The sequence below is a fragment of the Dicentrarchus labrax genome, unplaced genomic scaffold, assembly GCF_905237075.1.
Source record: "Dicentrarchus labrax unplaced genomic scaffold, dlabrax2021, whole genome shotgun sequence".
Lineage (NCBI taxonomy): Eukaryota > Metazoa > Chordata > Actinopteri > Moronidae > Dicentrarchus > Dicentrarchus labrax.
This window is the reverse complement of record NW_026136708.1, coordinates 16,910,681-16,934,261: the sequence shown is the minus strand read 5'-3', so window position 1 is coordinate 16,934,261 and position 23,581 is coordinate 16,910,681. Positions and strand designations below refer to the sequence as shown.

General features: G+C 40.8%; 1 protein-coding gene across 2 annotated transcripts in view; it reads left to right on the top strand.

Annotated features, from left to right (window-relative positions):
• The window catches only part of LOC127368730 (protein eva-1 homolog A), a 74,740-nt gene that overhangs the window by 31,565 nt on the left and 19,594 nt on the right, over positions 1–23,581 (top strand). The window contains exon 5 of one of the 2 annotated variants that reach the window (XM_051409844.1): positions 1,472–1,615. In XM_051409844.1, coding sequence (XP_051265804.1) covers positions 1,472–1,615 — 144 coding nt within the window. Of the gene's footprint in view, positions 1–1,471; positions 1,616–13,109; positions 13,755–23,581 lie in introns of those variants that run through there. The other variant, XM_051409845.1, reaches the window with a different exon arrangement.

Below are 23,581 nucleotides of genomic sequence, written 5' to 3'. Positions count from 1 at the left end.
GGCCCATACACATTCCCACAAGACTCAGCAAGAGGTTCTTTGACTTCATTAGTGCTCCTCACACACCTTTTGGGGTGTCACTGAAGTTCATGATGTGGAACATAGAATACTGATTTCTCTAGAGCTTCACAATTAACTGAGAATAATAGAATTTGTACACAATCCTCTGCTTTTCAAACAGATCATTTGCCTATTAACACAAACTATGCTAAATTAATTAATTATGAGGCAATTAATCAGCAGATTATTTGATAATAGAAATAACTGCTTGTTGTAGCCCTACTTTAAAATTACATTTGTTAAAATATAGATATATAAACCTGGCTTATGAGTCTAACGTTTACAAGCATGACGATTTGGAATATCATCTTCTGTGGTCGTGTTATTAATGTGTGAGAGGAAGGAAGTGGGAGCGGAAAAAGAAAGGAGAAGAGCCTCATCTGTCCATCCGTGCTCCCTGTGGGATGAGAGCTGCAGTGGAGAAGGTCTGGAGGAGCTGGCGGGTGCTTAGGGATGATGAATGAGAGTCACATCCATTACTCTGTCTGCTCTCTATGCACAAACACTCACATGCGTACACACACGTGTTGGATCAGGTATCCTTTTAGACAATGTGAGGCCCCAGTAAGGTTTCTGTATGTGGGTCTGATTTGGACAGAGGCTCCACCATGGGAGCTGAGAAAGCCTTGATGGGAAGGAGTGTGTGAGATGTCCCCTTGCTCTCACAGGTGTGTGTGTGTGTGTGTGAGTGAGTGTTGTAGCTGACAGAGGCTCATGTAGTCCTTTTGTGCCTGAAGTGCTGCTACTTGTCCATCAGACAGTCTACAGTAAAGTAGTAAGAGACTCATCTGCAAAATGAACATTTAATATGTCTTAGTATGTCTCAACTCAGAAAGGTTACAAAGGTTACACTACCAATTAACTGGAATTAGGTGTAACTAGTGTCTCAAATTCAGGGCTACAACTATCTATGATTTCCGTTATTAATAATAATAATTAGCAATTTTTTTTATTGACACAAAATTATCCAACAATTTCCAAGAGCCGACATATTCATATTGCTTGTTTTGTCGGATTGCATTTTTTACTTATTATATTACTACCAGAAAACCCATAAATATTATTTGAGGAATATATTTTTTTTTTCTTTTTACATTTTGGCTTAAGAAATACATCATACAAATAAATTTTCTGTTGATTGGCTTATTGATTAATCAACTAATGATGTCATCTGTACTCCCTTTGATTAGTACCAAATTACACTCATCTTTTCCTGAAATCTTCTTAAGAAAGTAGTTTGAGTTATGTATAAGTTCCTTTCTGGGAATTAAAGTGTTACCAGAAAAGGTATAGAAGCAGTAACCGCTCTCTCCTATTATTTAATCATATAATTAGATAAACCATTATTTTGCATCAGTCTGGATGTCTAATAATAATTAAATCCGTTTCCTCCTCTCTGTCTTTGTGTCAGACTGCCAGTCGTCTTTGGCTCTACAGGTCCTGACCGCCCGCTGTCAGGGAAAGAAAAGCTGTCTGGTTCGAGCATCCACAAAAGACTTTGGAGATCCGTGTTATTCCGGCACCAGGAAGTACCTCAGTGTCATCTACACCTGTGGTGAGTCCCAACACACCTTTACTGAGGGCTTCATTTTTTTACCACCAGGGGGTGATGTTCACTCACTGATCAGCTTAAGTCTGGTCTCTGATGTTTTAGCTCTGTGTTTCAGAGTTACTATCTCTAAAATGGGCTCTGTTATACTCAGAGAAGATTTATATGTCTTTTCAACGTATGATGATGATGATGATGATGCTACCAGGTGCACTGCAATATGGATCTCTCTACCAGTGGACCAGTATTATGGTACCTTCACAGGAAATAATTGCTCCTGCTTACTCTCACTAATAATTTGAAGTACTTTTCTATTTACTTTTAAATTAAATTCATGGGTTTAATTCAGGGACAAAGTGTGATGATCACTTTTTCGACTATAAATGGTTTCTGAAAGTTTGTTTTTTCACTATTGAAGCAGTTTGTTTTAAGTCAGAGGAAGTGAAGAGGGCCAAACATGAAGTTCATAGCTTGTACCTCTACTTATTTTCCAAGTAAATGAGTAAGTAAATTTCTTAAAGTAACATTATTCTAGCAAACAGGACACCCCCAACATTTAGTTAAGAAAAACAATTTTGGCATTGTATCTTCTGTTTTGATTTTTTTCCTGTGCGGATGAGGGAGAACGATGGTCTTCCTTTTTATCTGTTCCACACCCCTGAGCTAATCCTGACCTGTCAAGGCTGTAATTCATTAACCACACACTCATATGCAGACACACGCTATCCAGGCGCCTCCAGCACCAGGAATTGATCAATCAGCGCCAAGGCCCAGAGCCTCCCATACCCACCAGCATAACCGGCACATAGATCCAGATCCAGACTTAGACAACTATGATGTTTTGGCCTTTAAATGGGATTTTTGAGTTCTGATTTTAAGGATTGGATTTCATGAGATTTGCGTCTGTTCCCGTTGGGCCTGAAAATCACTATTATGTGCCTCCATAGGACTGTAAATTAATCAGAGTCTATGTGTGGATTGTATTTTCCGTTGTCCCTCTGCAGCTCTTTACAATGCTTGAATTCGCACATGGGCTGAATTATAATTCTGAAGTCCCGATCACAGTTTATGGCTTGTTTATTGTCTGGTTTTGACAATCCACCATCCATTCCTTTGTCTCCAAATTCTGCGTGTTTGTTGGATTATTTGTCCAAGAATCCATCCGTCCTTTATCTCAGCAACAACCGGTCAGCACAGAGAAAAACACACAGACCGTTCTGCTGTGTTTATGGAATCGTTTGGTTTGAATCTCTGTCTGACCTCCCTTATCTGTCACTGATAACACAACACACTCTTCTAACAGCTCTGGTGCTGAGCTGGGTTGGTAAATGTGTGAGTGTTTGTCGGGGATGTGGGATGGTGTAAATGTTCAACGGATAGAGGGGGGGAAAGTGCTGTGAGGGGGGTAAGAGATGGGTTCTCTGTGCTGCGGTGGGGAGTTGAAACTGTTGAACGTGAGTAAATCAGTCTAGCTGCTGTAGACATGAAGTCACTGGTTGCTCCAGGCTCCAGCAAAGTGGTAATTTTGGGGGATCCTCTTTCATTGGTGGTTGAGTGTGTGTAGGATTGACCCCATTTGTGTTGGAGTAGGGGATGGAGGAAGTCTGTCTCCACATGATTGGTTGTATTTATGTGCGTGCGTGTGCGTGTGTGCGTGCGTGTGTGTGTGTGTGTGTGTGTGTTTGTGTGTGTGGTTGTCTGTCCAATGTTTTGTTTCAGTCGAGAAAAGTGTAATCTACTTACACAAAGTGATTAATAGCACAACACTTCAGTGTGTAACATTTAACAGACTCTTTTTTGTCACCTGAATATAGGAATCATTATGTTTTTGTTACATCAGAACGAGCCGTTAATAACTACAGACACTGCGAGTTACCTTCCATGGAGTCTGACATGTTGAACCACCATGTTTCTACAGTAGCCAACCACTGGCTCTAGATAGGGGCATTTGTTTTTTGCACATTTTCCCAGCCACCGTAATCTCTCCTTTGCACTTGAAAGAGGAGGGTGAAGCAAGGGAGCGTCAATCTGCAATTACAACTACTAGATGCCAAAAAATTCAGCACACTGGAGCTTTAAAAAAATTACAGAATTTTTGATTCGTAGTGAATGGTTAAATAAAAATCCCCTTGATTGGCAAGTTGGCAAGTTTGTTAGACTTTTACGTCAGTGGTTTTCAAACTGGGGTCCAACAGGGGTCCAACAGGGGTCCTTCAGTTGATTGTAGGAGGTCCCCAGCAAAAGGAGGAATAAAATATTTTAGCTTTTATTTTTGGGAAGTTGAAACAACAAGGGAAGAAATACAATTGGCAATTTTTTCCAGTTTGATCATGGATTCACAATGAATACATAGGAAGCCCTGTTTTAGGTATTTAGAGTTTTTTTTTAAATAAAAGTAAGATTTTGTTTGGTTCTAAAAGGATCTGAAATCAATATTTTGAGTATGTATACGTGTTTGTGTGTATAACTAAATTTGTAGCACGGACCACGCTGCCTGAAGGAGGTGTTAACCCACTTAAAATCTTTACTGTCCCGTGATGGCCTAAGTGCTATTTTAGGGGCTTTTGCAGCCTGCCAAGAATAAAATAATTTAGGCAACAGCCTTTTACGAGTCTTTATATGTGTATGAGTTGGTGTTTGGGTGTACTTCACACACATGCATAAGTGTGTGTTTCACAGTATATGGACTCTCTATCGGCCTTGGCCTGCCTGTGATTTATAAAGCCATCAACCCCCCCAAGCTCCAGCTTCTTCCTCACACAGCCCCAGGGGTGGACTTGCTCTTTAGAAATAACACTGCAGCAAATGGCCCAGAACCTGCCATCAGTCTCCCAGCAGATCACACACACTCTGCACAGCCGCCACTGTCAGGCTTCATTTACATCCAGTCCCCCTGGAGGAAGTCCCTAAGGTTTGTTTGTTTGTCAAAAAATACTTAAGCCAAGAGTCCGATCCCAGCTCTAAATATTTAAAAATCTCTACATTTCAGGAAGATGAAGTATATAAAATAGCAGCAATGAGTTCTGACTTCCAAATTATTCATAACCTAATCTTGGAAATATTTACTGTTGGAGATTGATGAATGAGCCTGCTCGGGGCACTTTCTTGAAAAGGCAAGGTTCCAATATGGCCCCTTTGAAGTTTCTTTCTTGTAATGTTGTGTAGGTTATTTTGTCAAGGGTTTGACCCACGTCTTTTGAAGCTGCAGGAATGAAAAACTCTGCCTCTTGGCAACATGTATGTTTGATTAAAAAAGAATCAAATTCTGGTTGATGCATAGTGTAAGCATGTCTTTTTGGTCATGCGTTGGTATAACAGTTATAGGAAGGGTCCTATTTATACAGCTTGCTCAACCAGACCTCTGAGGTCTGTCCTGCAGCCCCACAACATCCTTCTTCCAACTTGCCAACATCTTTCCTCTTCGTTGTTGGTGAAGACACGCAGCCTGAGGGCATCCTGCTTCTGTATGTCTGTCTTTGTATCATAGAGCACTGCGATAACTTTAATTCAACAAAATATGATTTATAGACGTCTGTGCTGATCAAATCAAATCCACAAGAATCTTTCTCTCCTTCCTGTGTAAGCCCCAGAGCACAGGCCTCGTTACCCAGAGCACAGTTCTTTTCCTCCCCCGAGAGGTATTAAAGCTTCAGACTTTATATCAAGATGAGGAGGCCTCTCTCCTAAACTTCCCTCCAAGGCTTCCCCTCAAGAGTGTTCACTGCAGTGTAATGGATCACCCTGAACAAGCCACACAGCCTCTTTGGAACCATGCAGAGCGGACTTTCAGGGGGATAAAAGGGAATTGAAAGCCTAATGAACAGGTCTAATTTCGTAGGAGGAAATGGATTAATTGTGGCGCTTAGCTGGTTAACAGAGGACCTGGATTTGGGGAAAGGGGGTGGAGGCAACGCAGACATTTCCAACCCTGGGGTTGAAACCTCAAAATGGAAAAAGGATCCCTAAAAAAATCCTAATGAAAGTATAATGAGTCCATTAATATCCTATATTTGTTTTCAGATTTAGGACTACTGCTGATGTGGGACTGGACACAAAGACAAAGCTATGCAGATTAGCTGTTAACCAGATTTTCCACTTACTGGTTGAACTATATAACATAACAATCTTACCTCAGTTACCTCATTCACAATTATTCTGTGCACTTTAAGGACTTTGTGTCCATGGTGGATTAAACGTTGAGTTTCGAAGTTCTGGACTTTGGAAAAAGCAGTTTGCTAACTGGACAAAAAACTGATTCTTTTTGTGCTTTTGGATGATTTTAGGGTAATTTCAGTCACCGGAGCTCAGCCACGTTTGGTGTGTTTGTAAACCCATAAACACTAACTTATTAGAAATAATGACAATGTGTGTAATAATGGAAGAGACTTAAGGGAAATAAATTACATTAACACATTTAGGAAAACAGCTTTTTGGGCCTATTTTGTTTGTTTGGTATGTTTCAATTTCCACATAAAACTTGACAGCAGTCATGTTCACAGAGTGCATTGTTCACGGGTGGTTGTCAATAGTCCCTTCTGAAAATGTACTAAACTTACTCTTCATGACAAACTAACTTTATTGAATGTCACAAAGTAACAATGTTAAGGTATCTGAGGATGGATTTTTCCTTTAAAGTGTTTAATTTAGGCACCATAGGAGCTGCTTTCATTCGTTTGGTGAATGTTACAATGTAGAGACTAAACTGCAAGCGACTGACAGAGGTGTGGTCACTGGACTGTGTTTTTTATGGACACAATCCGAGTAGCGGAGGCTCTAGCTGCCTACATGTGGCTCAGGGGGAGCTGATTTAGATGTAACAGGGGAAAATAGAGGAAGATAAAGATGTAATTCAGAAGCTTAGGGTTCAAATTGTCCCAATTGGTTATGCAGACATACACAGACACATACACACAAATATACATGCACGCAGATACTTGAGATACACATGTGACCACTGCAAGCCACACAGTCCTGCAGCTCCCCCGCACACATTCATGTCATGTCAGCAGAGGAGACTGTGGAGAAGATGTTTATCTTGGCCCAGTTGTGTGGAACTGCAGTCCAGCCGGGCAGGCAGTAGCTGCTACTGGGCCCCATCCTTCTCCCTTATAGACAGTCAAAAACACACACATTTATACTGTGTACAGTGGAGCAAATAAACACTCACATCCGACACATATGCAGGTTTGTACACACAGCTGACGTACAGTAGTTTATCAGGTGCAAAAGGTCCAAGCTGCTTGCCTTCTTGTCAGTACGAGAGCTTGAGTTCTTAATCTCTAATCTAACCCACAGTCTGTTAGGTCTCTAATCAGGTGATTAATCATCAAAATTGAAAACCCTATCCTCCTCTTTCAGGACCAGTATTCGGAAAGATGATGTGGATTAAAATAATAAACATTATTACAATGTCAGAAATAATCATAAAGGAATGATGTTCAGCAGGAAGTATCCTGAAACAAAGGAAAACCAAAAAAAAGCTAAAGGGTGTCATTCCATTTATCAATAAATATGATTAATCCAAACTTTAAAATATATGCTCTTCAGTTATTTTCAGGTGAAACGATTTAAAAGGTAGAAAATAATATGTAAATGTGAACTGATTCACCTATTTATACGCCTGAATTTTACCTTTCTGTCTTAGAAATAATGCTTACTGGCGCTTTTCCCAAATCAGAGAAATTCCAGTAACGAACTGATGTAATATTAAAGGCTTTTTATTATACTCAGGACTCAGAGTGCCTTTGATTTGTTTTCTTGTTTGCAATTGTCATGGCCCTTTTATCCAAAGAACAGCTTCCTGTTCACTGAGAGTAATTGAAATTGTTCATTTGAGGGTTGTAAGCACTGCTTGATTTCATTGAGTATGACCAGCAGGGAACATTTTGGAGGCTGGTGTGGGTTTGCACACTGCCAGTTTCAGGTAATATATTGAAGGTGCACCTTGCTAGTGGAAAAGAAACAAAGAATTATTTGAGTATGTTTTCACCTGAATGCACAGCCACATTGGGTGTGGTGTACTACCAACGGCAGAATCCAATTGTACCAACCGGTGTGTTAGTCACAGAAAAATCACCTCACTTAAACCTCAAATACTTCAGCGGTAACGTCAGAGGATTCTGGCTCTCATTGTGTCATCATATAGTATATGTCTGACCTCACCCATTGGGTAAAACAAACCAAGACCCAGGAAAAAGGTGCTTTAAAACACAGTCTTTGACCCGAAGTGTGATCCGTGGTGTGTCTGATTTTAGTGAGTGGAGAAGCAAGCAGAAAGGAATGAAGCGGCCCCTCTGAATGCTCCCCAGCCTCGTAACACAAACCTGACTCTGCAGAAACCCTGGAATAACAGCCAGCAGCTGGCACTCTCAGGAACACTGCTGCGAGAAAACACACAGCACGTGACCTCAGCTGACCTGTGTGAGTGTGTCGGTGTGTTGCATTATTAGTTGGTTGTGGTTGGTTCAGCCAATGCCCATAAAAGGCTGTGAGTTTGATAGTAGTCTCCTCTGTGCTTTACCGAAGTTCAGTAAAGTGACTGCATTGAAGCCGCTCGGGGTGTGGTCTCCGGAGCAGGGCGGGTAACACGGAGAGAGTTTTTTGGCGGGAACACATTGTCGCCATGGTGATTTGCTGATGCAAGGGGTTGTGGCTTTACCAGTCAGCTGATGTCTGCCCCACGCAATGTGTCTCATTGACTCACATCATCTGGTGTCTGTTTTGGTGCACAGAGGCAACATGTAGAACCAGACACACACGTCGACACGACGCAAATAAAAAGTCGATAAATCACATGCCAATTTTGGTAGTTTTCCCCTCCTTCAAACACATACTCATCATACATTGCAAATCTAGTTTAACCCCCAGCCGGTGTGGTCACTTGCCCGGGGGTGAAAGTCTGTAAGAAGTTTAATCAGATTAAAATTTATCTTGAACAAAAAGTGTTAAATTCCCTTTTAAGTTCTCACAGCTGCTCCCACCTTTCCCTTTTTTTGCTTTCTCCTCTTTCCCACCCACCACTCACACATGCTTGACTTTTTTCACCATGCATAGTTGGTGCCTGCTGTCTTTTTCTTACTCTGTCCCCTTCAGTGTTCTCCATTCCCTCGTCCATGTCACCTTCACAACCTATAAACGTCTGCCTTTCATCTCATCCCTCTTCCTTGTTTGTCTTCTGTCTCCGTTCTGTCCACTATTTCCGACTTTGCACACAGCGATAGCCTGAAGGTTTGAGCAGGAACTTGACTGGTTCATGCCCATGACTATCTGAGGGAATAGGATTGTGTAGAGGATTTATGCAGATACTATTTTGATAGTGCCTTTGAGCAATCAACCAAACTGCCAACTGCAAGTTCCACAGAGGGTTTTCCCTGGTGGCAGCTCCCTTGTGTGATTGTACGTAACACAACCTAATATGCAACTAATCTTATAGGCTGTTGCTGTAAATAACAGTGTTCTTACCAAAATACACCATTCTGTTACTGAAGCTGCATTGGTTAGACTCTAATGCTTTAAAGTCTTCTTATTTAAAATGCAGCTTAATTAAGATTTGTTCAAAGGAAAAGTTTTTTTGTTACTTAAAAGGCAGCAATTTCTCTAAGGCAAGATAAAAAAAGAGAATTTGAACTGGATTATTTCCATTTAAAAACTAGCTGAGTAAGTAAACCATGAATAAACAGGACTCATTACAGTTTGTGATGTGGTGCTTATGAAGTGTCTGTAAGCTATGCAGTTAAAAATCTTTCAAATCCTTTAGGCAAAACAAAGCAAAACTGAACGGCTGATTGCTAGAGAGAGAAAGAGATTTGTTGTAACTTGGACCATTAGTCTTAATAATTTTTCCTGTTAGTGTAAAAAAAAACTTCCATAAAGCCTTGTATCTCGCCACAATATCCATGACTAATGTGAGTTAAGAGTGTTCTCAGAACTCAGTGATTTTCCTTTTCTCCTGAGCCAGCGGTGCAGTGTTTTGTATCCATCGTTATTCGCTTTGGTTTGTGTCACGGCACCAAACCTTTAAAAAGTCCCTGCAATGAAAAAAGAAAGAGACAAAAACTGGAAACGGAAACTACATTGTGTGTCAGCCAGACGCTTTGATTCCACTATCTACAGACTGTTTAGTGAAGCAACAACAGCGGGCTGCACTGATACAGACAGATAACAAAGGTGACTGCTGCATGATAGGATGAGTGCCAACTTAGTACTCACTGTGTATGATTAACTCAATTCTAAACTTTGAGGCATTCAATGCACTCATCACCTCTGTTGGCACATGTTAAAAATGAGCGTCATCCTCACCTGTAAACCAAAACACTAGATAAACCCATGCAGTGATAAGACGGTATGTGCATTATAATGGTTCAATCAGTGAGGACCAGTGGTGGAGTGTAACTGAATACATTTACTCAAGTACAAATTGAAGATGGTTGTATTTTACTTGAGTGTGCTACTTTGTGTTTCTATTTCTGTACTTTTTGACTCCCTTACATTTATTAACAGTTACTGTTACTTACAAAAAAGATTTTACATGCAAAATGTTGTGATACCTTAATAAAAATATGGTTAAAATTGGCACCACCAGGACCAACTACAAGTGTAAAAATCTAGTAATGATAATGTAATATAATAAAACACTCAAAAGATGGCATTTTCTGTGCTTAAAGAACCTTTTGCTGATCATACTTTTTTTAACTTATGACATTTTAATTGCAGGTTTTTACTTTTTATATCGTCGTATTACTCAAGTAAATGATTTGAAACTTCCTTCACCACAGACAAGGTCTAAGCTTTTTTTTTTTTATTATGTGTCATGGCCTATCATATTAGTATAGTTTAGCATTGGACTTCCTGTATTTGTTTAAAAACTGTTTTTATTCTATGGTGATTGTAGTCCTGTGTGTGTGTTATCATTGGTATTAGGTATAGATTTGCAGTATTGAACGAATTATTGATTATTTGATTTTCTGTCAATATACTGCAGTGTATTCTGATTGGCAGAAATGCTCACTTCTTTCCTGCTTTGCCTTCCCCCCCTTTCTCTTCATTGTGCAGACAGTCTCATGACATTGTAGATAATCAATGTCTATCTTCCATCCTGTCTGCCCTACTGGCTCAATACTGACCACCCAATCCTACCTGGCACTTTTATTGAGGCCAAAGGTCTCATCAGCACTCTCTGTGGGAATGGGAGAAAGTCTCTGATGATCATTTTTGGGGTCTGTCGCTCTGCTGCCGCTAGTCAAAGCCACTTATGTCCCTGTAACCGTTCCAGCCCCCAACATAGGAAGCACTTTCCAGAGCAGAGGAATGTTCTGCGTTTGGCTTTAGGCTGTTTGTCTGCTTTGGAAATGTAGGATAATAGGAGCATGCAGTCAAGTTAACATTCATACAGTTGCATGTTTTCACACAAACACATGTTGACACATGTACAAACATACCTACAAACATAAAAAAAACAAATAGATTACACAGTACATGCACAAACTGAATGCACAACACTGTACACACAAACACACAAACATCCCCCCCCCGGTCCGGTGGTTTGTGCTTGGCCTGTTTTCCCAAATGAGCAACTGCTTCTTTGTTGGTCTGGAAACTGCAAAATAAGCAAAGCTCTGGACGAGAATTCGGTGCCAACTTTGTCAGCTTCACGAAGTCGTAAACTGTGTACACTACTGTTTTTCGTGTCACTCTGCGCTCACGGCGAAAGCTACTCTCTGCTCTTTTTGTGATCCATCCTTCTTGTTTTCGTTTGTATGTAGAGTGTGTTGAATTGGGGGGGGCAGACTAATGCTTTCCAGTCTGTGGCTGGTTTCAGTTTTCCTCCTGCGGTGGACGAGGACAGAGGGAGAGGAAGGGAGAAAGGGAGAGGGGAGAATAGTGTTTGTGTGTGTGTGTGTGTGTGTGTGTGTGTGTGTGTGTGTGTGTGTGTGTGTGTGTGTGTGTGTGTGGAGAGGCAGTGTAGGGGGTGGGAACCCAGGGGAGAAATTCCCAGGGCATCTTAAACTAGAATTATAGTTCTGTATAGGATACATTTAAATGTCTGTGGATCCATGCATGGAAGGGTGTTCTGGGTAACTACAGGTCTCAGAGGCTTGCAGAGGAGTCCCAGCGTACACCTCCCAAATCTGTTTGTTCCAGCTTTATTTACAGTGACATGTCATGTGGCCTTTGGATGCCTTTGTATAAAAACAAGAGCGCATTCTAATCTCATTACAGCAGCTTTCTTGTTGTGTGAAGAGGAGACTGTCTGGTTTCATTAATAAGCAATATAATTAAACAAATTTGTCTATTTTGATTTGAGAATATGCTATTTAATCAATACAAATATAAAATTCAAGTTATCCTGTGTAGTTATAGCATTATTGTTTTCAAGAGCGGGTCCCTGTTTTGTTTGTCTCACATGCACACACATAAGGATTCACACATAGGTGGCAACACGATACACAATCCTGCTGATGGTTTCATGCTGTTCCACCGGCGGTTGACAGCAGAACAGTGCGAAGAAACGCAGCACTGAGCATGGAGAGGCGGAGGCGGATCTAAATAATGCAGATTTAAAATATTCAGGAAATCAGCATGACTCATGTTTTACGAGAAAGGAAACATGTTTGTTATGTCTCAGGAATACACGCAATACATGTGGGGTTTTGTTTTTAGAAGAACGCTACAAGATAGCTTTAATAATATATATTTCATTTTATATATATATATTTTCCTTTTTCCTATATCTATGTAAGGACTATGTTGTCATACACAAACCTCGTAATGTCTCTCTATAAAAGTTATGAATGAGCGCAATGGCAAAGTAAATGTCAACGCTTCTCAAATCTCAACAATGCATTGTACAGCTCTGACAAGCTCATTGGTTTGTCTTTCAGGAAAACCAAATGGAAAACCCAAAAACATGATGGCATTTTACCCAAATCCTTACAAAAAAACACTCAAACACTCCTCAGAAAACTCCAAATGACAACTATGAACAAATATAGATTAAATCCTCTATTGTGAAATGTATCTATTTAAATAAAATGTAAACTTAAATATAGCTAAATGTAGCGAATTAAAATCAAATCAACGCACGTCTCTATAAAAACCCAATATTGCAATAAAGCAGTCCTGCTCGTTGAAACACAATGTCTTCATTCAAGCAGACTAATTAAAGAGAAAGATACCATGTTTTAAATGTATATTGTCTCACAGTATATATGGTCATATTGCACAACTCTACTGTGCACGTTCACTTGGATGCAGCCTGGAGCAACATGTTCCAGCTCTGACACTCCACACTCCCAGATTCCCAATCTGAGCTGAATGAATTTCTCAGATCATTTCCTGGAGCTGCACTTTTTTTTAATCCCTTCTCCTCTCTCTCTCTCTCTCTCTCTCTCTCTCTCTCTCTCTCTCTGTCTCTCTCTCTCTCACACATACTCATGCATACACTCATAGCCCCCTCCTCTTTCTCTTGCTCCTTCCCTCCCCCTTTCTATGACTGCTCACTCACACAGCAGTGGACTGTCTAGGTGGACACTACATGTCCCTGCTTCTGTCTCTCTTTCTCCCTCTCTCTCACACACACTCCCTGGCACACCACCTCATTCTCTCTCTCTCTCTCTCTCTCTCTCTCTCTCTCTCTCTCTCTCTCTCTCTCATTCTCTCCTGCTGTCACATTCCAGTTGTCTAAAGCCGGGTTTAACTTTCTCTCTCCCTGGGAGAAAGAAGGAAGGGGGAAACTAAAAGAGGAGAAGCATTAGAAAAGCCTTATTCTCTCTGGATGAGAAGAAGAAAAGAAGAGGAAACTCCATAATCCAAACTTTATACTCCATTTGGCTTAAAAAAAAAAAAAAGGGGGAGTAACCATAAAGGAGCGTACCTTCTTAAAGGGGCTATCCTTTGCTTTTCCTCCCTCCCTCCTCCTTTCTTTTCCTTTTTTGGGCTCTGCTCTCTCATTCTGGTCGGACCCACGGTGGACTATTCACGTGAGCGCTTGTTTTCACGGCAAAGCTATCCCCAGCTCTCCTGGCAGGACAGAGAGGAGGAGGAGGGGGCAGTGTTTGACAAGCCAGACAGCCGCACACAAACACACACACTCAGAGAGAAAGTTACTGCCTGGACCCCGAAGGATTTTCCATTCAGCAATGTGTGTGTAAGTGTCACCTCGTCTTCTGTCTGAACACGCTTTTAAATCTCTCCGCTGCAGTCTGGATACTTTTGCCTCTTGGTTTCTGTGCTCAAGTTGTGTTATTTGAGAAGTTTGACTGTCCTGCATGTCTTCTGTCTTAAAGGCTTTAAATATTGAAGGTCTAAGAGTAATTTCTCTGCATATTCAGTCTATCACACAACTCTGTTTTCACCTTTTGCTCATAGTTGAATTTAAATGCCTCACCTTGCATTGCCCTCTGGAATGTCATTGCTGTTTCAGCTCTCCCTGCTGAGGATGTGATAACATATGAGCGGATAAATTGAGTGTGAGTGTTAATTATTTGTGTGTGTGTGTTTGTGTATGTATGGATTCTTGTGAAACATGAGGAAACAAGTGCTCAGGAGGTGAGAGATGTGCCAGGTTGACTGACTGGATTAGATTCTGACAGGGAAGTCTAGGCTTCACGTGTGGACAGATGAGGTAACTGACAAACAACTATGAGATCACTTAGATACAGACAACAGTGCGCACACACATGCACATGATTAGACTGATACCTGACAACACCCTACTCAGTATTGGTACCTTTAATAGGAACAGTGAAACTCATTTTTTCATCCATCCTCTCTCTTTGTGTGTGTGTGTGTGTGTGTGTGTGTGTGTGTGTGTGTGTGTGTGTGTGTGTGTGTGTGTGTGTGTGTGTGTGTGTGTGTGTGTGTGTGTGTTTCCATAGTGTTTTTTTTTCCTAATGAGCTGCTGGTAGAGAACAGGCTCCGCTGGCAGGAGTTTGATTCCACTGTAATTAACCACAGGGTGCATAATACAGTAAAACCAACAGGGGCAGCGAGATGTTCACACACTGCAAATACTGGTGCTAACTCAGAGCAGGCAGAAGGGTTGAGATCACTGAAGAGATGTCATTTCACTCCAAAACTCTGTCTTGAAAGTATTTTTTGGACTTACTGTTCATTTTTTATTATCTGTTAATTATTATTATTATTTCCTTGATTGAGCAATGAATCCATTGAGTTAAAACATGTGGAAAATAATTGTCAATTGCAGTTTCCCGGAGCCCAAGGTGACTTTTTCAAATCTCTTTTTATGTCTGACCAACACTCCAAACCCCAAAGATATTTAGTTAATAATATAAAACTGAGAAAAGCACCAAATCCTAACATTTGAGAAGCTGAAACAAGCAAATATTTTGCTTTTTGCTTGAAAAATGACTGAAACTATGAATCAATTATCAAAAATACTTTCCCCACAAATGTTCTGCCAGTCAGCTAATTTAATTTCATATTTTGGCTGCATTTCTACTCTTATTGGTCAGAGAATATTGGGTATGGCTGGCTGATATGAAATATATATCACAATAAATTGTCACATTTATCTCTCTCTCTATTCTCTATTTGTAATACATCTCTGCCTGTGACATTTCCTGTCTTGTGCTGGCTTACTTTGTATATGTTTGTCTGGATTAATTACTGTATGGCAAGTTAAATATTCTGGATTTATGTACTAGATGTTTGGCTGGTTGGTTGAACATGCAGTTAGATGTCAGTGGTTGCTGTAGCTATTCTCAGTTTAGTTATATGGGATTCAGACTGTATTTATTGTAAAATAGGAAATTAATGAGAACATTTAGGTGATAAAGTAACTATAGTAATCAGCCATAATGGGTTCCTTTCATCTAATGCTGAACTCACTGAAAACATGTTTAGTGTTTAATCCACATGCACAAGAAACATGTAGAAAGGTCTCCTGCAGTTCAACACGTGTTTTTCCACAGAAGCCTCCCTTCAGCTCAACACAACTGCAGGTTTAACTCCAACACTGCCTGCACAACACCTGAACACCCACGTCACCTCTCCTAAACAGGGACAGAGAAACCCAGCGAGCCGCTTACACCAGACAATGGCGTCAGTCAGCTCCTGGGCTCCAAAATGACAAAATTGCTTAGATGGCTTCCAAATGGTGTGCTTGTGTGTGTTTTACAGTCTGTTGTGAGCATGTGTATACAGTAGGTCTGTGCTTCTGAAAGTCTAAGTGTGTGAGACTGTGTGCATGCATCCACACCTACCTCTCCCTGACAGCCAGGTTTCCTTCTAATTGACGCGTTGCCGTTCCCCTGTAGCGCCAGTTTTCAGTGCCGGCCTGGTCCCTCCCAAACCACAAGGGACTCTTTGTTTGTAATTTATGAATTAGTGTGTGGTTTGGGTTACGAGAAGAGAGGGCAGGCCAGAGAAGCTGACGGCACAGGAACAGGAAAAGGAATAAACCAAGCCTGCTCGGGCGCTCATTTTGATTAGTGGGATGTTAACTCGCTTTTGTTTATTATTCCAGATTAGCAGTCTGGATGTCCTCTGGAGATGGAGGGAGATATTGAGATGACAGTAGAAGTGATTAATGGGGAAGATGAATGGGAGTTCCTGTCTTTCTCTCTCTCTTTCTCTCTCTCTCTCTCTCTCTCTCTCTCTCTCTCTGTCTCTCTCTCTCTCTCTCGCTGTCTCTCTCTCTCTTTCTGTTTTTCTTTTTCTCTCATTTGCACCCCACACAGAGATATGACTTCATGTTTGACAATCCTGTGATAATCTGTGTAGATCTATGTCCGGCCATCGCATAAGGCTGACTGCTAAGTTGAAAAAACAGACAGTCAGACCTTGTCGTTCTCTCTCCCTGCATCTTTATAACTTTGTATAGCTTCATACCCCCCTGCTTGGAACACTCTTTCCGCCATCCACTGGCTTCCTTTTGCTCTTTTTCATCAAGTGGTTTTATTTACTTTGTCTAGTCTGAATGGAACCTGGCGCTGTACTAAGCTTTGGCCTGGTTCTCTCACAGAAAAGCAAAAGCCCTCTTTCCTTTCCAACCCCCATCTTTTTTCTCTACCCTTGATTTGATTTTTATCCTTTTCTTCTCTGTTCTCTGTTTTTAAAACTCAGCATGCATTCCTAATGGCTTCAGCTCTCCTAGAGGGGTGTTTTCTTTTTCCTTCCTTCCTATTGCCCTTTCTTCCCTCCTTCCTTCCTTTAGTCTTTCTCTAAAAAAATCTCTAAAATAAAAGTCATTTTGAAGTGTATGGGATGAGTGAGGGGGTCTCTTAATAGCCAAAGCAGATGTGCCCCCCCCCCCCCAATCCTGGCATTCTTCAGCACCAACATGCAGCTGCTTGCTGGGGGTGCTGGGGTCCTCGTGTCCCCCATATCCCACCATTTCACTAATACCTATACATCCTCATACCATTATCTGTATGGCCCCAGCTTCCCCCTCTCTTCTACTGCATGTGTCCCAGGCATCAGCCATGACTCCTTCATCATAGCTGCCAGGGACCACCACTCTCAATTATTATACACCACACAAGGAGACTTTACAGACCACAGTTTTGCTTCTAAAAGGTAGAAACCCTGACTGTATAGTTCATTTACAAGAACTCTATTTTTCCTATTGGGCCAATTCTTTGTGCAAGCTTTTGCAGGCAGTCTTCTCCTGGAGAAGAAATGTTGTATCCCTCCTCTGATGTCTGTGTTATTGCCTGGACTGGTCCTGGATGGAGGGATTTGAACCTCATAGCTGTGGGGAGTCGTTTATCTCCCAGTGAGATTGTGGGGGTAAGTCCCCTGGATCCTGCTAGATTTAAAAGGTCAGGGAGGTGGAAGAGGAAAAAAACGGCTGAGGGTTTTGCACATGGGACAGAAATAAACACACGGAGATCCAAAACACACACTTGCACGTTCACTCTTGTGCTGCTCTGAAGATACTGAAAGCGATGCATTCAGTGAGTCGATGGAGAAACACAGCAGGGTAAGCATCTATTGCAGAGTTGTTGTTTTTTTATTATTATTACTTCACTGTGCATAATGCTGTATGTGCAGAGGTTTCACATTGTTTGAAGGAGGAAACTTTCTTTGTGAGTATTTTTATACGTCTTAAAACATGTCCGGAGGGCATCTCTAATCGGCTGTGTATGTATCTTTGTTAGTCTTGGTAAGAATAGCTTTACAATGATAACAAGCTATACAGTAGATTGGTAGCTGCAGTAGTTATCCAGACAGCATGTGTGTATCCAGTTCATGCTCAGGTCTGGAAGATATAGACAAGTGGACAGAATGCCAGAGAACCTCTTGAATGGCTTTATTAAGAAGGCTTTCTGCCTTTTTAGTTGCCCTTTAGCAAGCTATGCTCACCTTGGAAAAATTAATTTTCTCTTCAAGGCACCCTGGTCAGGGTGAAGGACGCTGCCCCTGTGACTCTGTGTGTGTGTTTTCCTGGATGTGCTGGCCTTAGAAGAACCTTTACAGTAGTCCAGTTAATTAAACCAGAGCATCGCACCATGAGGAGAGCAGAAAAAGACCAGTGTTCAGGTGCATACCAACTATGTGTGTTCGTGTCAGTGTTTAGTCAAAGGTGTGTATATTTGCTCACTTGCCTGTCCGGCCAGGTTTGTGTGTAGACGTCGGTGAAGTGACGTCTGTGACTGCTCAGAGTAAAAGATGGACTTACAACTACAATTTATACTGGTTTAGTTTTTGTACATATTAATACAAACCTGATTGTTAAGTCATTAAATGACAAATTAAGATGTAATGTAAGTGTGTGTCAGTTCATGCCAGCATATGTTACTGTTGGATTTGGTGTAAGAAATACTGTCAGGGGCAGTAATGCTGCTGTTCTCTTCATAGCATGGAGTAGCATGTGGTGTGTTTTTACAGCCCACACTTTGCCTTCCCCTCTCGCCCCCCTTAGCTCACCCTGCCTCACCCCCATTAAACTCAATTTGTTCTGAGAAGCTATGAGTCTTGAAACATGTGCTGCGTGGGCATAAGATGGCAGGGAAACTTGATTTGAAGGAGGATTTAGGAGCATAGTGGGAAAAAGAAATGACTGTTGACTCAGACAGGGAGGCAGAGATTGGCAGAGGAGAGGGAGACATTTCTAATGATGCATTTTTGAGTAGTTAATCATTAAAATATAGTTTGAATGTATGAACTGTTGATGGTATGCTTTGGCTAACATACCAACAACTTACGGTACTTTTTACGACCTAACTGAATTGCAAGAGAGAAACATAAGGAGAGACAAAGACAGACAGTGAGAGGAGGAGAGACAGAGTACTGAAGTTTTTTTTATGTTTTGGCTTGGTTGACTCCTTATTAGAAGTCTGGAGACTTTCAAAAAGCCCAAACACTCCTCAACAATCCACCAAGACTTCCAATAAAGGTTCAGATGTTATGCAGCAGGATTACAGGGTGCAAATTTAATGAAGACTCGAAGTCGAAATGAAGAGACTTTGATAGGAGGTTTCTATCTAAACATGTGTTTTAAGTCGGCCCACATTTAGTAGCTTTCATTATACAGTAAACATGTGTTTCAGGTTGCGTTGCCTTAGTAGTTTTATCGCTGCTGTATTTCAGGTTTTAGAAATTAGCAGACATGCTTAATGATGTCTGTAGATTTTACAGCCTAGGCTTTTTGAATGAAGCATTAAATGACTAGCTGCAGATGCAGATTTTCAGATGCCAGTTGAAGGAAGAACATCTGCTGTGTATTTGTGTAAGTGATATCTAATAAAGCAGTAAGCTTTTAGGGCTGAATTTGATCTTTTTACCGTCTAAACGTCAAGACGTGTAAGCAGTATACATATACAACAAATAGCGGAGAAATATAGGAGCTTGACATCAGCCAAATTAATCTATTACAAATCATAAAGAGTCCTTGACTGAAAACCTTTAGAGACTGCGTGGTCATCAGATGATCTGACATTGAGAGGCTTCACAACAATAAAGATCTCAGATTAGAGATTCATAAAATACAGGACAAAGAGCTCAAGTAAACGTGATGGATCAGGACCTCAAACAGCCAGGGTCAGTCCACTTATCAACGTGTTCTCTGTGGAATGTGGCCTTACTCAAGACAATATTGATCTGATTACTGTTTTCTGGGTCAAAGGTTATCTGTCATCAGCAGCTGATGTGTCAGTCCTGTGCGCCAGGCGAAGGTCAGGAGGTTATTTGGAGGAAGTGAACTTAACAGGTCCCCTGTTGAATTTGTCTGATGGTGTTCAGGTATCAATGATCTGTAAAACTTCTTTCTATGCATTATTGGTAGGCATATAAAACACTAAATTATAAGAAGAATTACATAGAGTTAAAGGATAACTTGGATAATTTTGGCCATTATTTCTATCTTCCATAACATTGTACTGTGAATCACAGTGTGCAAAGTGAATCACTGAGATCAGGGAATGCAGTGACAAAGCTAAGAAATTCTCTGCTGGGGAAAGAACCCCATTTTAGCCAAATGTAGTTGGAAGACGGAAAAAAAGCAGCTTAACTGTTACATTTTGAACCAAACTATCTGTTGTAAATCCCTTCATATGCACACACATTTTTCCTCTGCACAGGTGGATTCTTTTTTGCATTACGGTCTCATGTTTGATTTTACTCAAAATAAAGTGGTTTAAAAAAAACTGATGGTCTGACTGCTCATGTTTCTTGCCATGTCAGACTTCTTTGTAGTAGAATCCATCATGTTCTGAGACCTCAGGAATGAACTAGGGAACTGATAGAAATAATGGCCAAAGCTCCAAAAATGAAACCCAAGTTATAATAAACTGTAAATTCTGAAATATTATGAGGACATACATAAATCTGTGGTTTAAAGAATCAAGTTAGAGCCAGTTGGCAATTAATTTAGCATAAAGACTGCAAGCAGAGGGGAAACAGCTAGCCAAAAAGATAAATGCCAACACCAACAATGTACCGTAACCAGGAACCAACTTGTTTTTACATGGTTGGTGCTGGTAAGAGTATTTGTGAACACTGGACAGAGCCAGGCTAGCTGGCCTGTTTTACATTTCTGTTTGTGTAGGGATTGAACAAACAAGATACAACTTAAGTCAGCCTCAGAGGTGCTGGGAAGTGTACTTTTGAACTTAAAACAGAGCCCGGCTATGTTTCACCTTGTTTACATTCTTTATGTTAAGATTGAAATGCACTGGAATTACCAGTTTTGTTTTTTATTTAGCACCATTGCACACCTTCCAAACATCACACACAAAAGACGTAAAAAGAAGTTGAATCAGTATTTGTACTTTTATCGGGGTCTTTTTTTACACAAGTATCTGTACTTCTACTGGAGTAAAGAAGGTGTGTATATTTGCCACCTCTGAAATGAAGCACTTGTATTTGCGGTGCGAATGTTAAACGCAGCCCTTGATAGCAATATTATTCCCTGTAGGTTTAAAATATATTCTCACCCATTGGGATGTGTCCTGTCTTAAATAGCCTGCAGGCTGAGTCCCAGCTTAGCCCAGTACAGTAGAGCCATGCTGGGCTGTTATTTAAAAATCTCCCAGAGAACTCCATCACTCTGATCTCGAGCCAGAGCCCACTGATCTAGCCTCCAAACACCACCACGGCCTCAGTCTTCCTTTTCCTTCCAACTGAGGATGAAGGGATGATGAAGGGAGGGATGGAGGGAGAAAAAGAGGGAGGGAAGCATTCTCTCTGGCCTTCTTTGGCGTGCTTTCTTTTCCCAGCAGGCCATCTGTTTCCTGTCTGCAACATGACACCAGCGCCCGATTGGGTTCTGGTACTCTTGAGGTGTGTGTGTGTGTGTGTGCACTATTGTAGGGTTTATGATTAGGTGCTATGCTAATACAGCTAGTCCTTGACGTTGGTACAAACTGGCCCATGTGCTCTCATGTGATTCAAGTGTGATATAGTAGACACGCTTTGTCCAAAGTGTGTGGGAACTGCTGACTTCTGTATCATTGATTCATATTGAGTGTTCTCAGTGACTGATGTGATGTGGTAATTCATTACTTTTTATCTCAGCCATCTAGTCCTGCAAATACACTGTCTTTTCCATAGGGGACATTGTGAAATAATGCTCTTTGTGTGTATTTCTTAAAAAATAAAAAATACTGAAAAAGTCGGTGTAGTCAGCGCCAAGAATGTCATAAATATCTAAAATCATGAAGCTTGCAGTTGTCTAATCAGTTATGGTAATAGTGGTTGCTTTGTCTGACCAGTATTAGGTCTTGTGTTCACTTGAGGGGGGCAGTCTCTATTTGGATCTTGGCTTTTCTCCACTAATAACAGTAATAGAGCTGGCTGGATGAGGCTGGATAATCCCCACTCTCTTCTTTCACTTGCTCTCTATAACAATGAAGGAGGGAAAGTCAAAATATATTGAGCATTCAGCTGTCAATTCAGTTACTGTTCAAGTTATAAGTTGGCATCTTGGCATTAGACAGCTTAACCAACAAATGAGAAAAAAATCAACTATTCTGTCCATCAGCCAAAAGTAGCCTTAGTTTTTAGTTTCTGTCTATCCCTTTTTCCCTGTCTAACCCTGTCAGATGGGGATTTTCCACCCTTAGGCCCACACCAAAAAGCTGGACGTCTTTCTCTGCCAGTGTGTTTGTTTTTAATCGACGTGCATAATGACATTCGTCAGCTAAAGCGAAGCCAGACCTCCAAGTTGTGTTTGTTTAGCAAGGCCACTGTGGATCCAGGCCTCTGTAGGTCTGGCTATAGACTTAGCCAAACCAGACAGAATTTGGGATGCTACTTTTATGGAATCCAAAATTTTGGTAGCTTGCTGATGGAAGCAAACACTTATCAGGGCTCTGGGAAGAAAAGTTGTTTTCCAGTGGACTGACTGGCACTTTTGACAAACAAGGAAGCAGCATTTTGTTCTTTAAAGGTGCAGTGTGTAACATTGAGGAGGATCTATTGGCAGAAATGGAATATAATATTCATAGGCATCTTTTCATCAGTGTATAATCACCTGACTATAGGAATGTTATGTTTTTGTTACCAGTATGAGCCATTTTTATCTACAGACGCTAGGGGTCGCCTTCCATGGACTGCCACTGTCCATGGCCATGTGATCTATCTACTGTAGCTCGGAACGGACAAACCATTGCGTTTTTGCGAGTTTCGCAGCCACCACAGTTTCTCCTACACACTTTACAGCCTGTTCTCATTCCCAGGTCTTCAAATACATACTCCAGCAGTGATGCCACTAAATCCTGAACACTGATCCTTTAAATAACATTCATTTAGGTAGAGTTCGCTAAGCCCTTTTAGCCAAAGATAATGAACAATGTAGAACATTTAGCATAGAGAAGCTGCTCTCTTAGATATGTTTATTATGGATGAATACATTAAACAATGGTTTGACAGATAAAAGAAATATTCAGCCATAGATAGAGAAACAGTAGACATGTCAGAACAAAGGTTGCAATAACTACAAGTGATTTCTTGCCTGATAAAAGTACAAAGACTTTTTAAAGAGTTTTTAAGGACCCACAGACCCCCTTTAGAAAAGTTTCAGACAACCACATGTTCTATGTTTTGATCACAAGATTTCTACTCTTTCATTCCCCTAATAAAATGCCTGTCAATGTTAATATGACAGTTGCCCTATAAAGGTCAGTGCTGATGAATTCATGGGTGGTCCTCTACCTCTTAAGAGTGCTTTTAGTCTAAACTCTGCTTCCTCAGAACGTTGGCATATTATTAACTCTGCGAGAACCATTTCACAATATACTGCATAAAACTAACTAAAATATACTATTTTCTTAAATACATCAAGAAATCAAAGTGTAGAAACAGCCGTTCCCTGTTTTACAAAGGGTTATGTACCGGACTATTTCTTAGCAAGGAGCAGCAACTTCCTGGATACTCCGCTGGTTACCTGGCAACTATTCCCAGCCAATCTAAACTCTCAGCAAGAAACCAAATAAGCCTATTTTCCCAAATGTTGAACTATTACTTTAAATTTCTGTCTGTATGTTCCTCATCTTTATCCTTTCCAAGTGT